Here is a 24230-nt window from a genome sequence, read left to right as displayed (position 1 = left end):
AACTTGAACTCAAACTGTAGACCAGGCTGGCCTCGAACTCCAAGATCCACCTGCCTCTGCCTCCCAAGTGATAGGACTAAAGGTGTGCGCCATCACTGCTTGGTGAAGAAGCCTATTTTAATAGATTTTTGTTTGATTGTTTGTTTTCCACACAGTTGTACTATCTGTTAAAGACAAAAACAAATTTGCACGCTAGTGAGATGGGCGTGTTTATTTCTTTCCAAGTAAAACTGTCACCTTAGCTGAGCGTTTGATATGGTCGGACGCAGTGTGCTTTAAGCGTTTGCCGAGGTGGCTGAGGTTTGGCTCTATAACTGTTAATACGAAGAACATCGCTTCACCTGCAATCCCAGCTCTTGGGATGTGGAGGCAGGAACTTCAGAAGGTCAAAGGTGTCCCCAGCTGCATAGCAAATCGGAGGCTGGCCTTTTGTGTCTCCAAAGCCAAAACAACAAAAATAGAAGTTATTAGACTCACTTAATATTTTGGTAAATTCTCTTCTATTGTTATATGTGCTATAGGTTTTATCAGGTTTTTTTTTTTTTTTTTTTTTTTTTTTTTTTTAGTTTTTTGGATTTGGGTTTTTCGAGACAGGGTTTCTCTGTATAGCCCTGGCTGTCCTGGAACTCAATCTGTAGACCAGACTGGCCTCGAACTCAGAAATCCACCTGCCTCTGCCTCCCAGAGTGCTGGGATTACAGGCGGGCGCCACCACCGCCCAGGTTTATCAGCATTTTTTAACAAAGAATTGGCATTAATAAGATATAAGTACACATATGATCTATCGGTGCTAAGCTATGTTTACACATATGGATTCAATAACGGGGCATTTATGTGGATAGCCCTTACAGTCTAAGTTTCCAATGTTTTGTGAGCTGGGTAATAAAAATTCCTTAGTGCTGTGCCCTTCACGAGCAGCGCGCCTCCCCCGACTCCTCGCTCAGCTGTTGGACACTGGGCTTGTCTGGAGCGTTTGGCCACAGAGGCGCAGCTGTGGTGAGCATATCTGTTTCCACAGTTCCAAGTCCAAGCAGAACTTGGACTGTGTCAGAGAACATGAGCTTGCAGGCGCCATTGCCAGCCAGACGTGGTAGCACTCACTTACCTGTGGCCTTGGCAGCACGCACAGCCCACGTGAGTGCTCGGTGAGCTGGTGTGGTGTTGTCCTGTTGTTCTGTAGGCAAGCCCAGGAATCCAAGGCTAATCTATCTTGGTGTTTGTTGCAGTTGTTTTGGGTTTATTATTTTTTTAAATGTAGTTTTGTTTTGTTTGGGCTTTGGGCTTTTGATATAAGGTCTCCTCATGCAACTCTGGTCTGGAACTTGTTGCGTAGACCAATCTTTCAAGTTCATAGAGATCCACATGCCTCTGCCTCCAGAGTGCTGGGACCAGAGGTGGGTCTGACTTGATGACCCTCTCCCCCTCACAGCTGTATTTTATGAAGAAGCAATATCCTTAGATATTGCTTTCCAAACTGAATGTCGTATCAGAAGTATTTAGAACTCTTGTCAGGTGGCTGAGATGCGATTCCTAGGCCCCACTGTGGGCTGAGGACCACAGCCAGCTGGGACAGGGGCCTGGCAGTCTAGGGTCTCATCTGCACAGGGTCCATTAGACATACAGCTGTGCAGAAAGCCCCTGCCTCCTACCCTGGCTCCGAGCTGCATTTCCCAGGGTTGCTCATCACAAAGGACCTCGACACACACACTGCAAGATTATCGGCCAGGAATCCTCTGTGGCTGTAAGTCGCAGGTTCTTAAGTCATGCCAGGTCTTGGTTCAAAGAGTCCCAGTCTGAAGTAGAGGCAGTGTGCAGCTCAACTGAACCCAGAGGCTCACATGCAACTGCAGGAAGCATCCTTCTCTCTGGGCCTTGACTGCCTTCGTGTGTCCTTGGACTGTGGCCCCACCTCATACCTGCCTGTGCCGAGGAGGCCGCTGACCCAGACACAGGAATGAGCCTCCTTTCCAGGACCCTTGGTAGCGGTGGGGCCAACCTCATCACTGCCTAGAGCACACACTGCCCAGGCTGCCAGGCCTAGCCACTAACCCTTCCTGGAGTCTGAGACAGGCTCAGTCCACCCTCACGGTGAGGACTTGGACAAGGTGGAACGGTTCCCAATTGAGGTTCTGCTTGGATCCTGGATGTAGCCCAGGGGTGGAGAGCTCTAGCATGTGGGGTCCATTCCCTAGTTCTGTATGGGACAATGGTGGCACCCACCTCCGGGGTTTCTGTGACAACTTTGTGGGTAACTAGCTCTGGGACATGCAGTATAGCTGGCCCTCTCACAGGCTCCAGAATATACAGTCCCCTACCCTTTCTGTGCTGGGGACAGAACCCACACCTTAACACTAAGCTAGGTTTTGGAGTTTTTTTTTTTTTTGTTTGTTTGTTTGTTTTGTTTTTGTTTTAAAGTTTATTTATATGAATACACTGTAGTTGTCTTCAGACACACCAGAAGAGGGTATCAGATGTGGTTGATGGGAATTGAACTCAGGACCTCTGGAAGAGCAGTCAGTGCTCTTAACCACTGAGCCACTGGAGAGCCTGGAGTTTTGGTTCTGTAGTGTTTTGACTCTGCTTGGCCCAGGGAATTTGGAGGTGTGGCCTTGTTGGAGAAAGTGTGTCACTGTGGGCGTGACCCTGTCCTCACTGCCTGGAAGCCAATTTCTCCTAGCATCCTTCAGATGAGTATGTATGTAGACCTCTCAGCTCCTCCTGCACCATGCCTGCCTGGATGCTGCTGTGCTCCCACCTTGATGATAATGGACTGAACCCCTGAGCCTGTAAGTCAGCCCCAATTAAATGTTGTCCTTATCAGAGTTGCCTTGGTCATGGTGCCTGTCTTAAGACAGGTTTCTTTGAAAAAACCTAGAATATGTTTTTGTTTCAACCCCTGGTATGCACGATACAGGGCTGCTTCAGACTGTACACAGCAGCTGACTATGATTTGCCTCGTGCTCTAGCAGGGCAGGGCGGGGCGGGGGTAATGTTGCCAGCTGCAGATAGTTTTTGTGATTGTGTGACGTTTAGAATACTGGGGAAATGCTAGGGCCCCCACAGGTGGGGTGGCTTGTTGTTGGTCGGTTGTTGGTTGATTGTCCATTGTGGTTTGTTAAGTAGTTGTTCACAAAGAAGAAACAACATGAAGAAATTAGATATCTTTATAGCAAAGGTCAAACTTGCCCCATGGAACTTGATGCCCACCACCCCCCCCCCATCACCAGGAAACAGTCTAGCGATAGCTACAATAACTACATCCGATCCTTTCCCAACCCCTGCTGTTACTCTGGGATGTCTTTCCTTTCCCCTCTATTTGATTCTCTTTCTTATCTAGTGTTACGGGACTGAAAGGAAAAAGGGTGGAGAAGGGTGGAAGAAAAAGGATCCCACTAAGTAGCCAAAGTAGTTCAAGATTATCCTTAGCTATGTGGCAAGTTCTAGGCTAGCCTGGGCTACGTAAGACTCTGCCTCAAACACACACACACACACACACACACACACACACACACACAGCCCAAATGACAAAACAAAACAACAACAAAAAAAATTTAGTTGGGCTAGAGCAGCAGTTCTCAACGCCTTGGCAAACCTCTATCTCCAAAATTATTTACATTATGATTCATAACAGTAGAAAAATCACAGTTATGAAGTAGTGACAACAATAACTTTAAGGTTGGGGGCGGTCACCACGGCATGAGGAACTGTATTAAAGGGTTGAAGCACTAGGAAGGTTGAGAACCACTGGGCTGTAGGCTACCCCCACACACACACTCAGAATTGCACAAACAAATGCATTTAGCCTTTGGGGACATTACTGAAGCTCCTGCGATCCAGATGTGCCCCACACCAGTGTGCAGTCTCTGTTAGCTCTCTGTTAGCTCACGCACGCACGATCTTGTTTGTGTCTGAAGCACAAGACGTTTCTGATCTGTTTTTCTCATGTCAGATTTATAGCGATTTAAAAAAAAATATTTTCCCCCCTCAGGGCTTTTAAATTTCTAACCCTGACTCTGCCGAGGTTTGTGGAACACTTCCCAGGAAAACATAACTGTGCCGTCACCCCTCCCCCCTGCCTGGAGAAGCTGGCCTAGCTTGGGCTCACACAAGACTATTGCCACGAAGCTAAAGCAGTAATTGAAGTCTAGTTTCACAAGAATCCAAGCGTCCCGCAAAGAATTCCTAGTCCCCCTTTTTTGTACAGACAGGTGCTTGAGTCTAGAGTGGCTAATTGAAGAGGGGGTCTCCCAGAGTATGACATGTTGTTTGTTTTGAATCCCTATGTAGCCCACCTAGGCTGCAATCCCCCTGCCCCACGCTTTGGAGTAGGATAGCTGATAGGCGCGTGCTGAGTCCTATTTTAGATGAACTGTGGGCAGTGTGTGCGCGACGTCACAGGAGGAGCCAGCACCAAGTATCCCGTTCCTATCACCAATGTCAAGAAGGTTGCTTGTGATGTCCTTCTGACCAGGGGATAGCCCATGCGCCATGCTCGCTCCCTGCTCCCTGCGTGCACACCCTCCCTCTGTTCTGCTTACACAGCACCGTGTAATCCGCAGTCCATCGTGAGTTAACATCCGTGCAGCCTCTCAGCTCCATAAATTTAAGGCTAATCCTGGTAGGAACATATGTGCCCCCAGCAAGCGCCCCAATAGCAGGCGCTCAGCAAACGTTAATTGAACGAGTGAGTAAACCAGCAAATGGGTCCCAGTGGCCTCATCCAGCCGCAAGGACGAGGACAAAAGTGGAGCCCTGGCATCACTGTTTGATCTCAGAGTCATTACCAGGTCCCCTAACACACCGGGCAAATTCAGGGGCGGTGGCATTGTGTAGGAGCGTTTGAGCGTTTAGATGGGAATAGCTTCACTTTTCAGGTCTGTGTGTGTGGTGGGGCATGGTGTATACATGTGTGTGTGTGTCTGTCTGATAGGGCATGGTGCACACTTTGTGTGTGTGTGTGTGTGTGTGTGTGTGGTGTGGCAGGACATGGTATATGTGTGGAGGTCAAAGGACAGCATATCGAAGTTTCTTCTCTCCCACCAGGTGGGTCCCAGGAATCGAACCCAGGTTGTCCGTCTTGGTGGCAAGCCCCTTCAGCCAATAAGCATCTTGTCAGCTCCAACACAGCTCATTTTAAGAATGTATCCCAGAGGCTGGAAAGATGGCTAGGTGTTAAGACTGCTGACTGCACTTCCAGAAGACTGAGGTTCAATTCCTGGCACCCACATGGTGGCTCGCAAACCCCCTGGTAATTGTAGTTCCTGGGGATCTGCTGCCCTCTTCTGCTCCCGCACGCATCAGGCATGCGTGTGGTACACAGAGATAAATGCTGGCAAAATGCTCAAACACATTAAAAAAATGAAAATAAAACTTTTAAAAATTAAAACAAAAAGGCTGTCTCTTCCAGAGAAAATGTCACACATGTAAGATGATGCCCACAGGGAAAGGACAGTTGTGTCAGGACTGTTTACTGAAGCAAGAACTGGAAAACAAAACAAATAAAACAAAATAAAAAGTAAAAAACCTGGCCTGGAGAGACTGCTCAGCAGCTAAGAGCACTGGCCACTTTTCTAGAGGACCCAGGTTCGATTCCCAGCCCCCATATGTCACACAGCTGTCTATACTTCAGTCCCAGGGGACCCTGACACCCTCTTCTGACCTCCAAGGACATTAGACACATGGATGGCACACAGTTAGCCATGCATCCAAGCACCCATACACATAAATCAATTCTTAAAAAATTGAAACAATTCGAATGGCCAATGATTAGGATAGACAAAATAAGGCAGGCCTGCAGTCAGGAGCTATTGAGAGTGAGATTGATTGCCTAGCCTGGGCTGAGTGGCTCTGGGTTCTCGATGCTCAACTCTGCATAAAATCAGGCGCTGTAACCCCAGCGCTCGCTCGCTCGGGAGGCAGAGCCGGGAAGATAAGCAAGGAGTTTGGTGTTAACCTCAGCTACACAGACTGAGCTCGGGCTGGACTACATCTTGAGACTGCGACTTTGGGGAGAGTGAGTTCAAGGGTAGGGGGCTGTAGTTATTTGGATGATCACTTGTATGGCCAGACCCAGTGGTGCAGGCCTGTCAGCCCAGGAACATGGCCTATCTGGGCAACTTAGTGAGACCCTGTCTCAAAATGAACTTAGTGGGATCTCAGTGGTAGTGCATTTACCCAGCATGTGTGAGGGCCCCGGGTTCAATCCCCCCTGGCCATCCCACCAAATAATTGTAGTTATCATTATTACTTGCATGTTTGTGTGCCTCACCTGAAGGAACAGGTTCCAAGCCTGTAATGACACCCATTTCTGGGAGCTGCAAGTTGGGAGAATGCGCTCTTCCTACTTCCTAGGTACAGTCTGAGGTCAGCTAGGGTCTCTGGGATCAACCAAAAACCTCAAGGTGGTCTCATTCAGCAGGCTCGGGCTGTCCCGAGATTACCCCAGGCCTGATGCTCAATCTCTTCCTCCATTTGCACACAAACGCCGAAACCTACTCCCTCAAGAACTTTCTTCAAACAGCCAGAAAGGATCATGGATAACCTCATTTCACAGCAATTTACCTCAAGTGGCATGTGACCACCCACCGTGAGGCTCCAGGCTGGGCTCCATCCTGCTGGGCTCTCCCCTACCACCACCTGCCTTGGGGGCCCTGGGAACAAACACATTCTCCTCGGCTCCCCTCAGCCTCTTTCTCCCGGGGCATGCACCCGCAGCTCATCAAGGGTCTATAAATGAAAGCCTGCTTGCATAACGCCTTCCCTGTCCTCTCTGCAGGCAGTGTGGCTGTGAAGGGGGGGGGGGGGCTGGTGCGCGTGTCGTCCTTAAACTAACAGCGGATAGTTTGTATCGACTTTGTATTCAGAACCAAAAAGACCGGAAAATAAACACACTAGATCCTCTCAAAGCCTCGTGTGCTCATCAGTTAGACAGTGGTCCCAGCTGGAGTAGAGGTGGAACCCAATTGGTGCAAGCTCACCTTATGGCGGGGGTGAGGTGGGGGTTGGGGGGACTTGAGAAGGAGATCCTGGGCACAGTTTCTCCTTTTCTGAGAAAGCAAGAAAGCAAACGTGCCTAGGCCCCTTAAGTACTTTGGGTTCTTCTCTGAAAAGTAACATTGGGAGGTTATTTCCATCCTAAAGGTAAGAGAAATAGACCAGGGTCCTAGGGGAGGCTGGAGCAGGACACCCAGCTGGCCCCCTGCAAGGCAAAAGTTTTTATACATGAGCATTTAAATAAATAAATTTCAGAATACTGGTGAGTCACTGGATAGGCAATCACCTAGTGCAAAGCGGATGGGGGCGGGGCTTCTGTCTCACGCACTCTGAGTTCACTTGGTTCACTCAGTGGCCTCAGGAAGCATGCAGGCAGGCCCTAGTTTTATTTGCCCTGCCCATTTTACAGGTGGTAAAAGTGAGGCTTGGAGCATGGAGGAAGCTTGCACAGCCCCAGAGGGCAGAACCAGAGTGTGGACCACACAGGCTGAATGAGCCCAGACCCGGGGTTCTGGGTTTGCGTGTGTGCCCCGGTGCAAAGAAGGAAGACAGTCCCCAAAGTGGAGATGTTGATCCCTGCATGTCCCTGGGGTTCTGGATTGTTTGTTTCTGCGCGAGGCAAGCACGTGACCACCGAGCCACACTGCCCAGGGCATGTACTTTTTCTTATGTCCTCATTTTTTTTAAGCTCTCACAACGAAACACGCATCGATCGCTAGCAGCTTCGGGATGCCAAAGGCTGGCTGGGGCACGGGTGATGGTAAAGGAAACACCGTTTCCTCAAATACCGACATCCTGGAATCGGACAGTGGTGCGGCCTGCTTTTGCTATGGCTCCGCCTACTTTAAACAACAACAACAACAACAACTTTACCGTAACATAACACACCCTGCAGTGCACCCATTTGGAGTGTGCAGTGCACCCACCTTTGGGTTGTTGAAAGAGTTGTGAAGTCGGTCTGTCCTATGGACCCCAGGATATTACCATCCCCCAAAGATACCCCATACCTGCAATCAGCCACCCTCCGCCCCTCCCCCAAGCCCTGGCAACTGCCAATCTGTCTTCCGCCTGTCTGCGCAGCCTTGTCAATTCCTGATTGCATAAAAATAGAGCGTACGGTGTGTGACTGTGTGTGACTGTGACGTGTTGGCTCCGTGACTGTGACGGCTCCGTGACTGTGACGTGTTGGCTCCGTGACTGTGTGACTGTGTGATGCGCTGGCTCCGTTCACTCAGCATGGTGTGTCCGAGACCCGTTTAGAAAGGAGGAAGCGTGCACCAGGCCTTCATTCTTATTCTCTGAGCTTTAATTTCTTTGTTCCTGTTTGTTGGAGACACGGCCTTTCTACATAGCCCCGGCTGTCCTGGAACTCACTCTGTAGACCAGGCTGGCCTCGAACTCAGAAGTCCACCTGCCTCTGCCTCCCAAGTGCTGGGATTAAAGGTGTGCACCTCCACACCTGGCTAATAGCTTTATTTTTTTTTTAATTTTATTTTTGGCCTATTTTTAGGAGTATGAGTATTTTACCCACATGCCCTCAGCGATCGGCAGAGGGCATCAGATTCCGAGGAACGAGAGTTATGGGTGGCTGAGAGCCACCGTGTGGGTGCTGGGAACTGAGCAGGGATCTTCTGCAAGAACAAGAAATGTTCCTAACGGCTCAGACAATCCTCCTGCCTTTTGCTATTATGAACCTTCTCTTCAGTCCTAATGATAATGATGCCGTTGATGGTGATGATGGTGATGATGATGATAATGATGGTGATGATGATGATAATGATGGTGATGATGATGGTTTTTCTTTTTGAAAAAATTTTTTGGTTTGTTTTATTTACCCAAATGAATATTTTGCCTGCAGTTATGCTTGTGAAACATGGGCATGCTTGGTACCTATGGATCTCAAAAGAAGAGGTTAGATCTATTGAAACTGGAGTTCTAGATGGTCATGAGCCACCATAGGGGTACTGGAGTCCAGGTCCTCTGCAAGAGAAGTCGGTGCTCCTAACAGCTGAGCCATCTTTGTGATCCCCTTGAACACTGCTGAAAAATATTCTGTTCAGTGACTTTGCGGCATCTTATTTGTCTGTTCAGGGGTCGGCGGCCATTTGCATTGTTTCCAGCATCGTGTTCTCATGCGCCATGCTATCCCGGACATGTTCTTGTGTACATAGCTTTCCATTTCTCTTGTGCATGTACCAAGGAGCAGAAATGCACCTTGTTAGGTGGGAGTTTTGTATCTGTCTGTGGGGTGAATTTCTCTCCCTGTTATTTCTTAACTGGAACCAGCATACATCTGGGTGCTTCCGGGCGCCCAGGAACTGGTCAGAATTTCTGAGAGTGGTAGGCACCTGATCAACTTCTCCCACGGCCCTGGGAACAGCTACAGGCCTTGGCACTGACGCAGGACCGGCTCTTTAAAACCTTCGCAAGCACGCGTGCTGTATACGCTCCCCCACTAGTCACCTAGTATCTGTGTCTGCTGCCTGATTCACGTGGCAGCACTGCAGTGTCGGCTGTCACCCTCAGGTTACAGAAAGGGCCCTGAGTGGGGACACAGTGCTGCTGAGAGGTGGCCACGCCGCAGAAGACGTTAAAGACTTCTTTTATTCTGGAAAGGTAAATGTCCTCTGCGTCATAAAGGAAGAGGGGTTGGGCCGAGTGCCCACTGAGCACGTGCAATACCATAGGCTGGACCCCACCGAGTGCCCACCGAGCATGTGCAATACCACAGGTTGGACCCCACCGAGTGCCCACCGAGCACGTGTAATACCATAGGCTGGACCTCACCGAGTGCCCACCAAGCATGTCCAATACCACAGGTTGGACCCCACCAAGTGCCCACCAAGCACGTGCAATACCACAGGTTGGACCCCACCGATTGCCCACCGAGCATGTGCAATACCATAGGCTGGACCCCACCGAGTGCCCACCGAGCATGTGCAATACCACAGGTTGGACCCCACCGATTGCCCACTGAGCATGTGCAATACCACAGGTTGGACCCCACCGATTGCCCACCGAGCACGTGCAATACCACAGGTTGGACCCCACCGAGTGCCCACCGAGCACGTGTAATACCATAGGCTGGACCCCACCGAGTGCTCACTGAGCACGTGCAATACCATAGGCTGGACCCAACCGAGTGCCCACCGAGCACATGCAATACCACAGGTTGGACCCCACCGATTGCCCACTGAGCATGTGCAATACCACAGGTTGGACCCCACCGAGTGCCCACCGAGCACGTGCAATACCACAGGTTGGACCCCACCGATTGCCCACTGAGCATGTGCAATACCACAGGTTGGACCCCACCGATTGCCCACCGAGCACGTGCAATACCACAGGTTGGACCCCACCGAGTGCCCACCGAGCACGTGTAATACCATAGGCTGGACCCCACCGAGTGCTCACTGAGCACGTGCAATACCATAGGCTGGACCCCACCGAGTGCCCACTGAGCACGTGCAATACCACAGGTTGGACCCCACCGATTGCCCACCGAGCATGTGCAATACCATAGGCTGGACCCCACCGAGTGCCCACCGAGCACATGTAATACCACAGGTTGGACCCCACCGATTGCCCACCGAGCATGTGCAATACCATAGGCTGGACCCCACCTAATGGTGACAATAACAACGAGCCAAAAGATGTGTTCTAAAGCCTGTGGTGAGAACAAATCTCTCCCCGTGGATTGTGAAGAGGACGTTTGTACTTGTGCTATTATATGTCCTGGTGAATAGCTACATGGCCTTTCTGTAGGGGAAGCACCTCCTATTATTAAAAAAAAAAAAAAAAAAAAAAAAAAAGAATAAAGCGCAGCCCTGGGACCCACGGGGCTCAGTGCTACTCGTCCTCCCAGCACTTGAAGGTGGAGGCAGAAGGCAGAAGTTATTTCTAGTTACATAGAGAGTTTGAGGCTAGCCTGGGCTACTTATGAGGTCCTTTCTGTAAAAGAAAAGTAGTTATTAAAGGTTTAGCACCCTCTGTTCCAGTCTGTTCCAGCATCTGATGAGGTCTTATGGGGACACATCCCCAGGATGAGAGGAGACTGCTCTATGTATTTTGTTTTTAAGATTTATTTATTTATTAGCCGGGCGGTGGTGGTGCACGCCTGTAATCCCAGCACTCTGAGATTCTGAGTTAGAGGCCAGCCTGGTCTACAGAGTGAGTTCCAGGACAGCCAGGGCTACACAGAGAAACCCTGTCTCGAAAAAAACAAATCAAAAAAAAAAAAAAAAGAAAAGAAAAAAGAAAAACAAACAAACAAAAAGATTTATTTATTGTTATATCTAAGTACACTGTAGCTGTCTTCAGCCACACCAGAAGAGGGCATCAGATCTCACTACAGATGGTTGTGAGCCACCATGTGGTTTCTGGGATTTGAACTCAGGACCTTTGGAAGAGCAGTCAGTGCTCCTAACCGCTGAGCCATGTCTCCAGCCCCTGCCCTGTGGTTTTAAGAGCAGAGCGAACCATACATGAGTAGCACAGGGCTGGGAGAGGCTCTGACACAGTGGAATGAGCGATCAGAGACTCTGCCTGGCTGTGGCCCACCCTCTCCAGCCCACTGCTTCTCTGTGAGAAAACAACAGAGTGGACAACCAGGAGAGGGCGCGCGCGGGTGGAGGGAGTACAGAGTATGGAGAGTCCTCCAGCCCAGGGAGGCCATGACACCCACAGAAGGAAACACGTCCGCCACCCAGAGCCACCTTCTGAAAACCAAAGCAAACCAAACAGGAACGGCCCCAGTTCCAGAGTATCAGGTTCCTCTCCACTTAATAGGGAGCTTATAAAACTTAATTATAAAACATGATTCAAAAGCCCCCAGTGGCTTCCTGTGGCTGCCAACAGGGATTGCAAACCTACAGGCCTTTGGGCGAGGTTCAGTAATGGGCTGAAGGAAAATCGTTCTGGGGGGGGGAGGGACACAGGCCCCCAAGAACAGGTCACCTTTGTGTTGCCGGGCCTGGGGTAGCAACACCAGCAACGGTTGGCATGCTGTGTGTCCAGATGTTTAAAATGATTGGTCAGGTGAGAAATGGTTGAGTAAATATTCTACCTCAAACCAACCAGAGCTGTGTCAGTCCTAGGAGCTGAGCCCAGAGAGCAAGGCAGGAAGTGGTTACTCCTCCAAATAAGGACGCTAACGAAGCGTATTCTCCACACACAACTCCAGACTCACTGAGCTGGAAGCCCCCTGACCCCCTTTTTTTGAGATGGTATCTTACTAAATATCCCTAGCTATCCCGAAACTCACTCTGTAGATCAGGCTGGCCAGAAACTCACAGAGATCCTCCTGCCTCTTCTTCCTAGGTGCTGGGATTAAAGGTGTGTGCCACCAAGTTCAACTGATTTTTAACTTGTGTGTGTGTGTGTGTGGTGTGCCTTCAGGAGCCAAAAGAGGATGTCAAGTCCTTTGAAGCTGGGGTCACAGGCAAGTTGTGAGCTGCCCCACATGGGTACTAGAAACTGAACTTGGGTCCCCTACAAGAGCAGCACACACTCTGCTGTGTAACTGAGTGACCTCTCCAGTCCCGCCTTTGTGAATTTTAAGAGAAATTCTTCCGCCGCTGTGTCGCCCATCACCGGCTGCTTTCTCCACTCACTCAGGGCTCATTCATGTTTCTCTGAGCAACTCTGCCTACCCCAGGCAGTGGAGCTGAGACCGGAGATGCAGCTTCCCAGGGGAACAGATGCGAACCCAAACAACTGGCTCATCCGCCCGGCTGCCACCTGCCCCTGCTCTGCAGAAAGCCACAGGCTAGGAGCTAACTCTTTCCTGCATGAACGTCACCTCTGTGAGCCCGCCTTCTCCTCCCCCACCCCCCAGCCAAGAACACTGGTTCTAAAGTGTCGAGCCTCCTGGGGACTTGTAAACTAAGCTCTTCTCCCCTCGCAACCCCAGACTTACCGAGTTGGAATCCCTCTTGTTAACAAGCCCCTCCGGGCCATTTTGGCCTGAGCAGTTTGGGAACTCTGGCCTTAAAAGCCAGATTTCTCAACCTCAGCCACACTTTCAATCACCTGGGGGAACTTTTAAATAGTATCTATGCCCCCAACTAATAAAAGCAGGGTCTCTGTGCACAAGAAGCAGCCGTGAGCGATGCAAACTCTCCCGGTGGATAAAATGGACGGCAGCCTCAGCGGAGAGTGGACTGCACATGGCCGGCTGTGGACGAGCAGAAGAGTCCATGCTGAACATCCTGGTCTCCGGAATCTCCAGAGTCACCTTCACACCGGGGCATTCAGAAGGCACCAGAAGGGTCACATCCGTCCCCACAGTAGACGTGTATGGGACCTGTCTCTATCATTAACACGCCTGCAAATAAGCCCAGAGAGGAGTTGCTAGGGATGGCAACTTATCACTTAGCATTATTATCACGTGTGCGTTGCGTGATGCATGTGTGTGGAGGTCAGAGGACAGCTCTCTGGAGTCGGTCTCTCACCAGGGATTAAACCTAAGGAGCCAGGTGATTACCACAAGCCCTTTTGCCCACTGAGCCATCTCGCCAGCCCAAGCAGTGATCCTTAGGGAGGAAGAGGTGAATCGCCTCCTGAGTGGTTTGTGCTGAGAGCACTCGCTAAGATGTGGGACTCTCTGGGTGTGACTAATGCAGACGCGTCTATTCCCTTTGTCATCATAGGCCCCTACTGAGGAATTGAGTTAAATCATACATTATGTCGGTAATGTATATGTATTATAATGCATATACTTAATACTTATAAAGTTGATTGTATCTCATTAGCATAGAATTATAATTTATATTGTAATTACATGAATTCTAATTAGAAAGCACATAGGAAAAAATAATAATTGCAGTATAATTACTATTGGTTCAGTCCCTACCCTGGGCAGGCACTTTACTCCCGTGCTTCAAAACAACCCAGTGCAGGCTAGGTCGAGATGACAGAGTGCTTACCTAGCAGGCACGAAGGCCTGGGCTCCATCCCCAGCGCCACATAAACCAGGCACTCTAGCATATGTCCGTGAGACCGGAAGTTCAAGGACACCCTCCACTGCATAGCAAGTTTGAGGTCCATCCAGGCTACATGGGATCTGTCGCAAACAATAACTCATGAAAATAAAAGCCAGACTAAAGAAAGCAAAAAGTGCCCCAGTGCATATGTGTTAGTTATATTATGCTCCCCTTTCTCAAGAACATTGAACATAAGGAATACTAAGTAACGCACCAGGGGCTGGGGAGATGGCTCAGCAGTTAAGAGCACTGTCTGCTCTTCCAGAGGTCCTGAGTTCAACTCCCAGCAACTACAAGGTGGCTCACAACCACCTGTAATTAAATCCGATGCCCTCTTCTGGTGTGTCAGTGACAGGATGCTCATATACATTAAATAAATACATCTTTTTAAAAAAGATAGGCTAGATGTTTGTGCACACCTTTAACCCCAGCATGGAAGGCAAGAGACAGGCGGATCTCTGAGTGTGAGGCCAGCAGAGTGAGTTCTAGTACCACCCAGGGCTACACGGAGAAAACAAAAAGCAAAAAAATTGAAGATGTGGTATCTGAAATTATCACGTTATTCTCTACTTAAGTAGTCGTGTGTGTATATATCTTAACTTAAATATCAAAATGTTTACATTTTATCATTTTTTAAAAGTGTGTGTGGGTGTCTTACATGTATGTGCGTTTGTGTACTTCCTGTGTATCTGGGGCCTACCAAGGCTGGGAGAAGGGAATCAGATCCCCAGGAACTGGAGTTACAGTTGTGAGCCGCCACGTGGGTGGGTGGACTCAAACTTGGGTCCTCTGCAAGAGCAGCCAGTGCTCTTAGGTCATGATTATCTCTCCAGCCCCCAATATGACTACAGTTATGCAAACCGGTCTGGGGACATGGCTCAGAGGTTAGGAGCTTACAGTAAAAGTAGACCCAGGTTCAGTTCCCAGCACCTACGTGGCACCAAACATATACATACTGCACATACATAACATGACTTGTAGTATTAAAATTATATATCTGCTGGGTGGTGGTGGCACACGCCTTTAATCCCAGCACTTGGGAGGCAGAGGCAGGCAGATTTCTGAGTTCGAGGCCAGCCTGGTCTACAGAGTGAGTTCCAGGACAGCTAGGGCTATACAGAGAAACCCTGTCTCGAAAAAAACAAAACATACATATATATATATATATATATATATATATATATATATATATATATATATATATATCATAACATGTAAATATGATAACAGTTCATGTATAATCTAATATACCATCATGCAATTGTGTCTAATGTAAATGTTAACTAACTATGAAACAGTGTCCTCACACACAGTGTGTACACAGCTTCAGTTACACTTCCTCAGAACCAATAAAGCTGTTTCCCAAGAGTGGGGGCGGGCAGCATCCAGCAGGTGTCCTTCACACATAGGGTAAACCGGTCAACCTCCTTTTCTCCTCCAACCTGACTGCTGGTATCTAAAGTGCCTGGGAAAGAATGGAGGTGAAGGCTCCCCTCCCCCAAGGCTGTGAACCGGCAGGGAACAGCTTGAGAGCCACAGGTTTTCAACAATGTAGTGGTGAAGTATCTTTAAAGTGAAAGTAAATAACCTCAAGCTCAGAGACACAGGCTCAAGTAACAAAACTGTATCCGCCAGTTGAGGTAAAGAGAAACAGAAAGTTTAGCTACTGTTTCCGCTCAGCGTGAGGTCCATGCTGTCTGAGGAAAGGGACATAGGTGCTGACGATTTTCTTCTTCAGTGAGTCAGTGGTTTAAAAGGGAAATTAGTAGCTTGCTTAAGGCAGTAGGATTGCAAGTTAGGTTAGCAAAAATAAAAACTAAGTCAGACATGCCAGCCCATGTCTTTAATCTTAGTATGCTGGAGGCAGAGGCAGGTCTGTGAGTATCAGGTCAGCCTGGTCTACATAGTGAATTCTGGGCCAGCCAGGGCTACTCAGTGAGATTACCCTGTCTCTCTCTCTCTCTCTCTCTCTCTCTTTCTCTCTCTCTCTCTATATATATATATATATGTATATATATATATAATATATATTAAATTTACGAACAACAAAATATCTGGAGCTGGCAAGATAGTTCAGTGGGTATGGCTGCTTGCTGGCAAACCTGATAACCAAGATTCAATATCCAGGATCCATATTTAATACCAGCAAGTTATCCCCATGGCCTCCAAATATGCACAAGGAAGTGTGTGTGTGTGTGTGTGTGTGTGTGTATGTGTGTGTGTGTGTGTGTGTGTGTGTGTGTGAAACTGAATTCAGGAAACTGAATGAAATCCTAACCCCAGCTGACCTTTCTGTAATTTTGGAAACCGACAAGTTGATTCTGAAATCTTTTTTTTTTTTGGATTTGTTTTTTTTTTTTTTTTTTTTGAGACAGGGTTTCTCTGTGTAGCCCTGGCTGTCCTGGAATTCGCTCTGTAGACCAGGCTGGCCTCAAACTCAGAAATCCGCCTGCCTCTGCCTCCCAGAGTGCTGGGATTACAGGCTTGTGCCACCACCGCCCGGCCCAAAGAATTTCTTGAACTTGATGCTACTAGAAATAAAAATTACTGGACTGGTGAGATGGCTCCCCATGTGCTGTCCACTGTTCTTCTCATGTTCCCTGAGGCATACATGTACCCGTACATACAATACACACACACACACACACACACACACACACACACACACACACACACTCATGTACCAATTTTAAAAAATGAAACAGGGATGGAAGGACGGCTCAGCGGTTAAGAGCACCGACCGCTCTTAGAGGTCCTGAGTTTAGTTACAGCACCCACATGGTGGCTCACAACCATCTGTAATGGGCTCCAATGCCCGTTTCTGTTTGATGCCCTCTTCTGTCACACAGGCATACATGCAAATAGAACACTTATATACATAAAATATGTAAATAAACAAATGAAGAAAGTAGATAAAAAATGAAATGAAATTATTTTCTCAATAATTCTTTGTGGCGTTTAGCGTATGAAATACAATTGATTTTTATATATTGAAGGTTTATTTTTATTTTGTGTGTATGAGTGTTTTACCTGCATGTGTGTATGTGACCCATGTGCATGCAGTACCTGCTGAAGTAGGAAGAGGGAGTCAGAACTGAAGTTAATGGGTGGTTATGGGGCTCTGTGTGGGTGATGGTAACCATGCCTGGGTCCTTCTCAAGATCAGTTACAGATGTTAACTGCTGAGCCATCTTTCCACTCCTGAGTTTCACAGATTGATATCATATCCGGAAACCTTTTACTAGTTCTAATAGGTTATAATAGGTTTTAGTACATTTCTTAGAATTTTATTTTCTTTTCTTTTCCTTTCTTTTTTCTTTCCTTTCCTTTCCTTTTCCTTTCCTTTCTTTTCTTTCCTTTCATTTCCTTTTCTTTCTTCCTTCCTTCCATCCATCCTTCCTTCCTTCTCTTTCTTAATTTTTCTTAATTTTCTTAATTTTTTTTACAGAGTGTTATTATGTAGCTCTGGTTGGCCTGAAACTCATTGTGTAGACCAGGCTGGCCTTCAACTTACAGAGGTCCACCTGCCTCTGCCTCTGCCTCTGCCTCCTGAGTGTTGGTATTAAAGACATGCATCACAACAGCTGGCTATAGGGCTGGAGAGATGGCTCAGTGTTAAGAGCACCGACTTCTCTTCAGAAGGTCCTGAGTTCAAACCCAGCATCCAAATGGTGGCTCACAACCAACCCTCCGAAATGAGATCTGACCCCTGTTTCTGGGGTGTCTGAAGACAGCTACAGTGTACTTACATATACGTATTTATTTATAAATAAATAAATCTTTAAAAAATAGCTGGCTGTATACTAACTTTAAAAATTAATTAAAAAACCTTTTTTTTTTTAAACTAGGATGTGAGTCATGTATTAGAGTTTCTCACTGAAATCTACATTTATTCAGCCAAATCCATTTTAAAATTCTTTTGTTTTTGTTTTTTCGAGACAGGGTTTTGCTGTGTAGCCCTGGCTGTCCTGGAACTCACTCTGTAGACCAGGATGGCCTCGAACTCAGAAATTCGCCTGCCTCTGCCTCCCAGAGTGCTGGGATCAAAGGCGTGTGCCACCACCGCCCTGCCCATTTTAAAATTTTTAGGAAATACTTTTGTTTGTTTAGTGAAACAATCTCTCTGTCTATGTGAAACAGAAGAATCTCTCTGTCTATCTGAGGCTACGTCAGAACTTGCTATGTAGGCACAGGTTGGCTTTGAATCTAAGGCATATTGCAGCCTCTGTTTCCTGACCACAAGGAAGCAGGTGTGTACCTCCACGCCTGGCTAGACTCTGCCTTTAAAACTAATCAGAGTGAGGAAGTGGTTGATAACTATACTGTGAGACCCTTGGGTAAACAGTGACACTGTGGAATAGGATTCACTACGGTCCACATGGTATGAACAGTGTGACACCATCAGGACAGAACAAAACGACACAGAGTGAGTGGCTTAAAACACAAGAAATTGGACTGGTGAGATGGCTCAGCAGTTAAGAGCACTGACTGTTCTCTTCCAAAGGTCCTGAGTTCAAATCCCAGCACCTACATGGTGACTCACAACCACCTGTAATGAGATCTGACGCCCTCTTCTGGAGTGTCTGGAGACAGCTACAGTGTACTTACATATAATAAGTAAATAAATCTTAAAACACACACAAGAAATTAGGGGCTGGAGAGATGGTTTGGGTTTAGGGTGCTTGCCAGTCCTTCCTGCAGAGGGCCAGACATCAGGTGGCTTGTGGCCACCAGCTCCAAGAGATTCAACATCCTCTTCTGGCACACACAGGCATCTGCACTCATGTGTGTATATGGATACACAGAGACACACATGCATAGAGATCATTTTAAAAGGAAGTCTTTAAAAGGTAGTTTGTTTTATTTCGACTGGATCCAGTGCTTGGCATGTGCTAAAACAACAAGAATACAAAATCAGTATCAGCAGGGCCACATATGCTCCCGCTCTCTGTGACAGTTGTCCTTCTGGTGACTCCTTTCGGGCCCCTCCCACATTCTGGCGCTGGCAGTGTGTTTCCTGACCTTGTGGGAACAGGTGCGCTCCCATCACACTGTTCAGCTCCAAGCTGTAATGGTGTGACGATGGTCATAGTGGATTGAAAGCCACCCTACTCCAGTGTGACCTCCTTGTATAATTTCCTCTTCAGTGACCCCATTTCTAATAAGGTCCCCAAGATTAGGACTTCAGCTTCCGTCCTGGGCTGGGGAGGACATACCGCAACCCACAAACACATCTTTCTTTCTAGTTTTCACGAGTGGCCTAACCAAGTATTTTTTTTTTTTAATAGCCAAATCTTTGTTTACGCTGACCATAGTCTTCATTTTACTTTATGTTCTCTCCTCCAGATCGAGGACATGTTCAATGAAATCAAATTCAGCGAATACGTCGACACGGGGAAGCTGATTGACAAAATCAACTTACCAGATTTCCTCAAAGTTTATCTTAACCATAGGCCGCCTTTCGGCAACACCATGGACGGGATCCAGTACAGCTTCGACGTGCTTGGTTTCACCAACTCTGAAGGGAAGAAGGCTATTCGGAGAGAGGATTTCCTGAACTTACTCCTCACTAAAGGTAAGACAAGGCAAGGACAGCGCAGCCTGCAGCCGTTCCCAGCACACAGAGCCTAGGCAGAGCCGCCAGACACCTTGGGATCGTCATCTGTCACAAGGAACGCTCGGGTGTCAGGGCTTCAGCCTCAAGGGTCATCTTATACTGTCCTCACGTCTGACAAGGCTGGGTTAATGAGAAGGTCCCTGACCTAGACGTGAGAAACGTGAGTCATGGCCCAGCAAGATGATGCAGTGGAGTGAAGGTGGTTGTTTGTTTTGTTTATTTGTTTGTTTTAAATTTTTTAAAAAGATTTGTTTATTTATTATATGTAAGTACACCATAGCTGTCTTCAGACACTCCAGAAGAGGGGGTCAGATCTCATTATGGATGGTTGTGAGCCACCATGTGGTTGCTGGGATTTGAACTCAGGACCTTTGGAAGAGCAGTCAGTGCTCTTAACCACTGAACCATCTCTCCAGCCCAAGGTGTTTGTTACAAAGCCTGATGACCTGAGCCTAAGCCCCAGTCTCACTTGGTGGAAGAAGTTGTACCCTGGTCTCCAAGCATTGACCATGGCACAGGCTCCCCCGCCCACCCATCCACCAAATAAAATAAAAATAAAAATGCGAAAACATATTTAAGAAAAGCGTGCATTGCACCCAGCTTCCCCAGACTTCCGGTCCCACTCGCTTTGTTTTGTTATATAGCCCAGACCGGCCTTGAGCTGTGGGAGCTCTCTCCAGTCTCTTGCCTCAGTCTCCCCATTGCTGGGATTGGAGACAAACACCATCACACCCAGCTTGGCTCGAAAAACTCGGAGGTGTTTGCCAGTTTATCAGCCTCCGTGGGCTATCACAAGGTCATGATGAATTCTTGCTGTCAAGCCACATAGCATTTCTATCTGTAAGGGTGTAAGGGTTGTCTTGCACTGCCTTGCGTATCTCCCAGGCGTGGAGCTTTGAGAACTCTGAAATAAAGTGGATCCCAGCGTTTCTTACCCGAGTCACCTTGTGTCTCTCTACAAGCCCCAGCCTCTTCTCCTCAGCTTTGTAACATCATATAAGGAAGCATCGTGACAGACGGGACTCCATAGACTGTCCTTCTGTCTAAAGAAATGGTAGAATACTTGTATTTAAGTTCTCTGGCTAGGGGCCAATGAGATGGCTCATCAGGTAATGCGCTTACTGTTAAGGCTGACGAACAGAGCACAGTCTCTAAAGCCCACACAGAAGTTGGAGGGAACTCCCAGAACTTGTCCTCCGACCTCCATACAAGTAAGGGTGACACACACTCACACACACACACACACACACACACACACGATAGATAGATAGATAGATAGATAGATAGATAGATAGATAGATGTGAAATTTAAAAAGATTTCCAGCCAGATGTGGTGGTGTGCTTGGTTTTTAGGGTTAGGGTTAGGGTTAGGGGTTAGATGTGGTGATACAACCGTAATTCCTGCACTTGGGGAGTAGCGCCAGGAAGATCAAAAATTCCCAGTTGGGCTTCTGGGGTAGCTCGGTTGTACAGTGCTTGCCTCGAGTGCTCAAAGCCCCAGTGCCACACAACCCAGACCTGGTGACCTGAATCTGCAACCCCAGCACTTGGGAGGTGGAGGCAGGAGGATCAGGAATTCAAAGGTCATCCTCAGCCTTGTAGTAATTTGGAGGCCAGGTGGTGATCCGTGAGACCCAGCCTCAAAACAAACAAACAAAGGACCTTCTGCTAATTCTCAACCCCAGCATTAGGCAGAGCCCAAGACTTAACCTGACTCTTCTTACACTCCGACGCCCAGGTGAACACATGACAGAAGAAGAGATGTTTGACTGTTTTGCTACTCTGTTTGGCCTGACTCCCGAGGGGTGGAAATCCGAGCCCGCAGCCACCTGCCTCAAAGGTACTTAACCTGCCTTTATCTGGGCCCCACAGCCGCCACTCACGGGTTCGTTATAGACTTAAATGCATCTGTTCCTCTCTCTCCCCAGACCGCACACACAACAGCGTCAGTCAGTCGGCTGGGAATCCCCTGAATAAGGGATGACGGAGTTAGGGAGTTAGCGAGCTGTGTGTGACTGAGAGCATTCGCTCCCGCTTTGCCGCCCTGTTCTGCCTTCTGACCCTCTTCCTTTCTTTATTCCTCTGAGCCATTCTTTATCTTTCTGGTTGGCGTGGATGAACACCGGCCACTCTGGAGGGCAGAGTGAGTCTGTGGCTGTGGAGAGAGGAGCCCCCCGGGTAGGCGTACAAACTCAGCTCCAAGCTGAAGAGAAGTTCCTTTTCTTTCCCTGCTCTACCTCTCCTCTCTCCTTCTAGTGTTTGGCTTTCTTTCTTTTCTTTTCTTTTTTCTTTTCTTTCTTTCTTTCTTTCTTTCTTTTTTTTTTTTTTGACAAAGTCTTACTATGTAGCTTTGGCTGGCCTGAAATGGTATGTCACCAAAGCTGGCTTCAAACTCACAGAAATCTGCCTGCTGCCTCCAAAGTGCTAGGCTTGAAGGCATGTACAGCTTTGCCTGCATGCCTGGCTGCTGCTGCTGCTGCTGCTGCTGCTGCTGCTGCTGCTGCTGCTTCTTCTTCTTCTTCTTCTTCTTCTTCTTCTTCTTCTTCTTCTTCTTCTTCTTCTTCGAGATTGGTCCCTTTAATATAGCCTAGGCTAGCCTTGGACTCCTGGTCCTCTTACCATCAACTCCCAAGTGCTGAGATTACAGGCATGTGATACCATATCTGGCTTCAAGTTCTTTTTCTTTTTCCTTTTTTTTTTTTTTTTTTTGAGACAGGGTTTCTCTGCCTGCCTCTGCCTCCCAAGTGCTAGGATCAAAGGCATGCGTCACCACCGCCCAGCTTCAAGTTCTTTTTCTTAAAAGTTTTCTTTTATGTCTTGTTATTCTCTCTCTCTGTGTCTGTCTTTCTCTTTGTATAGGTGTGTGTGTATTTGTGTGTGTGTGTGCATGTGTGCCTATGTGTATGCACATGTGTGTGTGTGCATGTGTGCCTGTGTGTGTGTGTGCCTGTGTGTGTGTGTGTGTGTGTGTGTGTGTGCCTGTGTGTGTGTGTGTGTGTGTGTGTGTGTGTGTGTGGTCTGTTCTCTCCTCCCACCATGTAGGTCCTGAAGAAAGATCCCAGGTCTTGAGATCTGGTGACAAGTGATTTCATCCCCTGAGCCATGTCACCACCCACCTTTCTCGGTCTTTCATTACCCTTGCCTGTGCAATGTGTGTGAAGTGCATGTGTGTGTGAGTGTGGAGCATGGAAGTCAGTACCTCCTGTCTTCCTTGATCATGTTCTGCAGTACTCATGAAGACAGAGTCTTAACCAAATCTGGAGCTCTTTGGCTATGGCAAGTCTACTCAGTCAGCCCCCAGCCCCCTCACTCCCCCTCCCACCCCCCCACCCACCCGCCTGCCTGCCTGGTTCTGAATAGAAGAAGCCTCTCCATTGCTGGGGCCTCTACACGGGCTCTGGGGATCCGAACCCCATCCTCACTTGTGAGACAAGCACCTTATCTTCCAAGGCACCTCCCCATCAGCTTCAAGTTCTCCAAGGTCATCCTAGCCTTGGACTGTACCTGATGCCTTCTTCATATGGTTGACGACCTTCAATCTATCCCCAGCAGCAAACAAACGAAAACTCCTCTTCCTCTTCTTGCTGCACCCCCAAGAATGCCCTACGTCTTCCTAGCTAGTTGTCATTAACATGTTACTGTCGTGAGCTTACACTCGGGAACCAATTGAAACAGCTCTTCCAGCCTTGCTTGGGCTGCAAAATCTCTACCAATAAGCCCAGGGTAGCTGGTGGTCAGGACCCCACAGCTCCTGAGAAGATGGAAGCAAAGATGTCTGGCCCACTTCCCTGTCACGTCGTCTTCCCTTTATTGTCTAGCCAGGTTTGCCAGGACCGTAGTTAATAGGACTCTCTCCCCATAGTGGGTTTTGACCCTTCGCCCAAAGTATCTCCACCCCCTCTTTCCTTTCCTTTCAAGGGTTTGTTTTATATGGAAGGGTATTTGACTTATATGCATGTCTGTGCACCCTGTGCAGGCCTGGTGGCCAGGGAGGTCAGAAGAGGGCATTAGATCCACTGGAACTGGAGTTACAGATGGCTGCATACCACTGTAGGGGTGTTGAGAATCCATCCCCGGTGCTCAGAAAGAACAGCAAGTGCTCCTAACTGCTGAGCCGTCCTCCCCACCCCCCACCCCCCCACCCCCATCTCCCCCACCCGCCTCCCGCTGTTGCTTGCTCAATCTCCCCTTGGGCTTTTGAGGGCTTGCTCTCATTAGGAGCCTCATCACTGGAAAGGCATTGGGTTTTCTCTTCTTCCCCATCCAGGTCCAGAAATCTGCCTCCAAAAAGAACTTCCAGAGGAGATCACTGCAGAAATATTCACGACTGAAATTCTTGGCTTAACCCTTTCCGACAGCTCAGAACAGCTTAATCAGTGATGTCATTGTTGGCCACACAAAGGGCTTCATGTGTGTGCTTGCATGTGTATGTGTGTGTTTGCACATGTGTGTGTTTGCACATGTGTGTGCATGCATTTTCTAAGGTGTTCCTTTTTCCTGTACATGCCCACCCCCGCCCTAATCTTTGGAGCATTCTAGACATTAAAGGCAAATCTCACTTAGGCAATGGAACCCACAGGGGTGGACATTGCACTCTCTGTGAAAGAGAAGAGGGGGCAGAAGGGAGCCGCAGCCGG

The 24230-nt window shown here is 48.2% G+C and overlaps 1 protein-coding gene across 1 annotated transcript in view; it reads left to right on the top strand.

Annotated features, from left to right (window-relative positions):
• Positions 1–23989, top strand: part of Cfap251 (cilia and flagella associated protein 251) — a 74228-nt gene extending 50239 nt beyond the window's left edge. The window contains exons 21-23 of the mRNA XM_052168774.1: positions 19323–19551; positions 21332–21433; positions 23861–23989. Coding sequence (XP_052024734.1) covers positions 19323–19551; positions 21332–21433; positions 23861–23973 — 444 coding nt within the window. The 3' untranslated portion in view covers positions 23974–23989. The remainder of the gene's footprint in view (positions 1–19322; positions 19552–21331; positions 21434–23860) is intronic.
• The last annotated feature ends 241 nt before the right edge of the window (positions 23990–24230 follow it).

The sequence above is a fragment of the Apodemus sylvaticus genome, chromosome 22 (assembly GCF_947179515.1).
Source record: "Apodemus sylvaticus chromosome 22, mApoSyl1.1, whole genome shotgun sequence".
NCBI classification, from domain to species: domain Eukaryota; kingdom Metazoa; phylum Chordata; class Mammalia; order Rodentia; family Muridae; genus Apodemus; species Apodemus sylvaticus.
The sequence above is the reverse complement of the archived record's forward strand: the minus strand, read 5'-3'. Positions and strand labels throughout refer to the sequence as shown.